Source organism: Dama dama, chromosome 21 (assembly GCF_033118175.1).
Source record: "Dama dama isolate Ldn47 chromosome 21, ASM3311817v1, whole genome shotgun sequence".
NCBI lineage: Eukaryota > Metazoa > Chordata > Mammalia > Artiodactyla > Cervidae > Dama > Dama dama.
This window is the reverse complement of record NC_083701.1, coordinates 19525468-19529878: the sequence shown is the minus strand read 5'-3', so window position 1 is coordinate 19529878 and position 4411 is coordinate 19525468. Positions and strand designations below refer to the sequence as shown.

The window sequence follows — 4411 nt, the reverse complement described above, 5'->3', positions numbered from 1 at the left end:
GAAAGGGCGGTGCTGTGCTTTGGCTCACCGCCACCTGCCTGGACATGGTCTCAGAGACAGAAATGGTTTTGCTTTTAGCATTTGGGGTCATAATGCAGCCCATAAATCATGACAAAATCGTTGTGTGAGAATGTGAGGGTCTCTGCTTTGAATTATGTCATTTCTGGTGTGAGAAGTGACAGATTCCCTAACATTCCATGCAATGAGACCGCAAAGGGGAAGGAAAGGAAGCAGAGCCGAGAACAGAAGGAAGTGAGCACGGTCCCAGCAGCAGCTTACGACCTGATGACTGTGTGCATCACACAACATTCATGACTTTTCCTCCAAGCCTCTTACATACAGATGAGAAGTGTAGTTTGCAGCAGGTTTGTAGGTTAAGTAAGGTGACTATAAACACTATCAAGTATTCAGTAAGTTACTTGGTGTTGGAAATCTAGAAGCAGGCGTATCCCGACTTCTGACTGTCACTGTGTGTGTATGTTTGTATGTCTGCATTTTTATAGATATATTGGTTTCCCTATTATTCTTCTCTTCCCTATCTTTGAATGTATCTCCTATATCTTCAATTGCTAACTATTGACCATGTGTATCCAGTAGACCTCACGCATAGCTACTGATGACCAGAGCTTCTGTATGTCATGCTCATTTCATTGCTTATTCAGCATTTTTGGTTATCATGCTAGTCCCCCTGGCTTTGCCCCTGCTGATCTCCTTTTCATTCTAAAACTAAATTCAGATATCCTGGAGTCTGGACAACCTTCACATATTCCTTGATGTTACTTCCTCCAGACGTTTGCACAGTTCTTATTCTGATAATTTAAATTTACTTGTTAAATGTGTTTATGAATTTTTTTCCCCTAAAATCAGAAATGAAGACTTCACCAATCATTGAGTTGGAAATAAGCAGGAATTTGATAGAGGGGGAGAAAGAGAAGGCCTGAGCCTGGGTGAGCATAAACTCTCCCTCTGCACGCTCTGCTCATGGTGAGCAGAGGTACTAACCATTGGCCATCCTGGTGAGCCAATTAATTTCTTTGGTTGATGAACTCTCTCAGGCCTTCAGTGTCTCTTCTTGGTCAGTGCAGATGGTGAGGGCCAGGATCCCTGTGATTCCTTCTCTGTCTGTGCAGATGGTGTGGGCCAGGGTCCCTGTGATTCCTTCTCCATCAGTGCAGATGGTGAGGGCCAGGGTCCCTGTGATTCCTTCTCTGTCTGTTCAGATGGTGAGGGCCAGAGTCCCTGTGATTCCTTCTCTGTCTGTTCAGATGGTGAGGGCCAGGGTCCCTGTGATTCCTTCTCCATCAGTGCAGATGGTGAGGGCCAGGGTCCCTGTGATTTCTGGGCTTGCCATGCTATTTTATTATGTTCCAGGAGGCCACCTGGTTCCCTGGCCACACACCTGCACAGACATGGCACAGGCGACTGCTGGTGTCATGGTCCTGAAGGCTGTGTTCCTCTTCCAGGCGGGAGCTGGCATTCTGGGAAACGCCTTCCTCCTGTCTACCTACAGCTCCTCCTTTCTCACTGGGCACAGGCCAAAGCCCACAGACGTGGTTCTGTCCAACTTGGCTGTGGCCAACTCCTTGATTCTCATCTCCAAGGGGACACCTCACATGCTGGATGTGCTGGGACTCCCAGATGCCCTGGGGACCTCTGGGTACAGAGTCACCTACTACTTACACAGGGTGTCCCGGGATCTTTCTCTCTGCACCACCTGCCTGCTGAGCTGCCTGCAGGCCATCACCATTAGCCCCAGGAGTGCGGCATGGGCAGCCCTCAAGGGCTGGGCGTCAAAGAACATGGGCTCCTCCTGCCTGTTCTGCTGGACCCTGAATCTGGCAATCAACTCCTTCTTTCCCATGCAGATAAGTGTCTCCTGGGACAATAGCAGTGTTTCCAGAACAGAGACTCTCCTCTTTTGCCGGTACAAGTTCTCCCTGTCTGGAATATCTGTAATCCTAGTCTCCTTTGTGGGTGCCATGTTAATAGTCCTTATGATCTTGGCTAGCGTCTACATGGTGTGTCTCCTGCATAGTCACCGCCGGAGAGTGCATTACGTCCACCACTCTAGCCTCACCCGTAGGACGTCTCCTGAGAAAAGGGCCACTAACACCATCCTGCTCATGGTGGCTAACTTCATTCCCTTTTACTTCCTCAATTCCATGTGTATATTTTATGACACAAAGTCTTTTAGTTCCTACTTGTGGCTGCAGCACACCCTAAAGCTTCTTGCTATATGCTTTCCCTCCCTCAGCCCCTTGGTGCTGTTGCTTCAGAACTCCAGAGTCCTGGGGTCTTGCCTTTAGACTCTGGAAGTGTCAGCCAGTCTCTCCTCTCTCTTGCCTGCCTGCATAGCTTCCTTCCTTTATTCCACAGGCTTTTCATGAAACTCCTGCAAGGTGCTCGTTATTAATACAAATAGATCCAGAACACTCTTACCAACCTTTGCAGTCTCTCACAGCCTCTCAAAGAGACAAAGTGTAACACTAATAAATCCAGTACAACACAGTGTGGTTTTAACTTAAGATATTTAGAGGAAAAATAATTTATCTTCCACATATCAATATTAATGTTTTTCTTTCTCTTCCATGTGTATGGGAAGAAAGGTATAATCTGGGAGAACTCTATTGGGATTTTAATAAGTTCCTTTGCTGTTATAGGAAATTGAGTAAAATAAAGCAAGTAAGAGCATAGCGTTGGCATTTATCAGATATAGTTTTCATCTGGATCACACCACTTCTTCAGGGCTGTGTGATTTTATACTATTTAGCCATTTTGAGTTTCTGTATATTTTATGTCATAGAATTATAATGAAGATAACTGTGACTCTGTGACTCTAGGTATCTGTGTCTGATGCTGTATGTCTTTTTAGTTACTATAATTAGCAAAATACGTTATTAACAATAATAATAATTGATAGATACATGACAATTATGGAAAATTCAAGAATATTGGAACCACATTTCACATTAAGGTAATACTGATTTCATTAGTTTTAACAAACTCCACGAGTTATGTTTCATTCATCACATATTCTAAGTCAGATATACTGTATACATTGTTAATATTAGTATAACTCTCTAGCACACCTGATATAATTATTGTCCTTTCCCATGTGGATTGTATGACTCCTGTATCATTTCCTAAAGCCCAAGGTTGCAGAGCAAAGAAGTACAATTTTTTTTTTCAGTGTTAAAAAGTATGCATTTTATTCAAAGTACATTTTTTTTAATAGTGTTTTGTTTTATTTTTATTTTTTAGTTTTACCTATTTACCTCCAGGCATATTTTCACCAATACAAATCAGACTATTGCTGTGTCTATCACATATACAACATGAATTATGGTCAGACACTCTTATAGGTACATTGTGACTATTAACTTATGTGATTCTTTAACAAACCCCATGTAGCAGTTGTTTTATTTTATTTTGAATCCAACACACATCTTTTATTATTCAAACATTTTTAAACAGGCTATTTGCCAACACTTGGATAATTTAATATTTCACAAACAGATATTTAATAAAGAGCAGTAAACCATGAGTTTTAACCAAAAAAAGGGAGAGAAGATTTCCATTGGCTTACTTAAAAACGAGGGCTTCCCTGGTGGCTCAGCTGGTAATGAATCCGCCTGCATTGCAGGAGACCCCAGTTCAATTGCTGGGTCAGGAAGATCCCCTAGAAAAGGGATAGGCTACCCACTCCAGTATTCTTGGATTTCCCTGGTGGCTCAGCTGGTAATGAATCCGCCTGCATTGCAGGAGACCCCAGTTCAATTGCTGGGTTGGGAAGATCCCCTAGAAAAGGGATAGGCTACCCACTCCAGTATTCTTGGACTTCCGTGGTGGTTCAGATGGTAAAGAATCCACCTGCAATGCAGGAGACCTAGGTTCAATCCCTGGTGTGGGAAGATCCCACTCCAGTGTTCGGGCCTGGAGAATTCCATGGATTGTATTGTCCATGGAGTCCCAAAGAGTTGGACACAACTGAGTGACTTTGACTTTAACTTTCACTTAAAAAGGAAGTAATCATCAGTTAAATCCTGTGACCTGCCTTGATTGATCAAGCTCACTTTACTTGTTGCTGCAGAAGACTTGTGTGTCCTTCAAATGTAATCAAAACAACGTTTGCTCAAGTTGTTTTTGTTGAAGGAACTTGGAGTCAGATGGTACATTTGAGCTGAGCTACTAAAGGTGGGCTAAGACTAATGACCCTCCAGCTGGGCATGTGCAAGTTTCCACTCACTGACCTGACTTCAGAAGGCCAAGAGCAACCCCCTCGGAACACCCTGGTGTGACCACTTCCTGAGCATGTATTCTAAAGAAGCATGCAGCTTAGGTGTGCCTGTGCTGGATGATTACCTCACCTTCTTCTCATTGCCCATTACGTTTCCCCACACTTCCCACATCT

General features: G+C 43.6%; 1 protein-coding gene across 1 annotated transcript; it reads left to right on the top strand.

The window, feature by feature from the left end:
- Positions 1 to 1409: 1409 nt before the first annotated feature.
- On the top strand, positions 1410 to 2306 carry LOC133042188 (vomeronasal type-1 receptor 4-like). The gene has a single exon (XM_061122746.1). The coding sequence runs from the start codon at positions 1410 to 1412 to the stop codon at positions 2304 to 2306; it is 897 nt and encodes a 298-aa protein (XP_060978729.1).
- The last annotated feature ends 2105 nt before the right edge of the window (positions 2307 to 4411 follow it).

Bases quoted from the DNA above. Each gene is read 5' to 3' on its own strand.
- LOC133042188 (XM_061122746.1), top strand. From the start codon at position 1,410: ATGGCACAGGCGACTGCTGGTGTCATGGTCCTGAAGGCTGTGTTCCTC.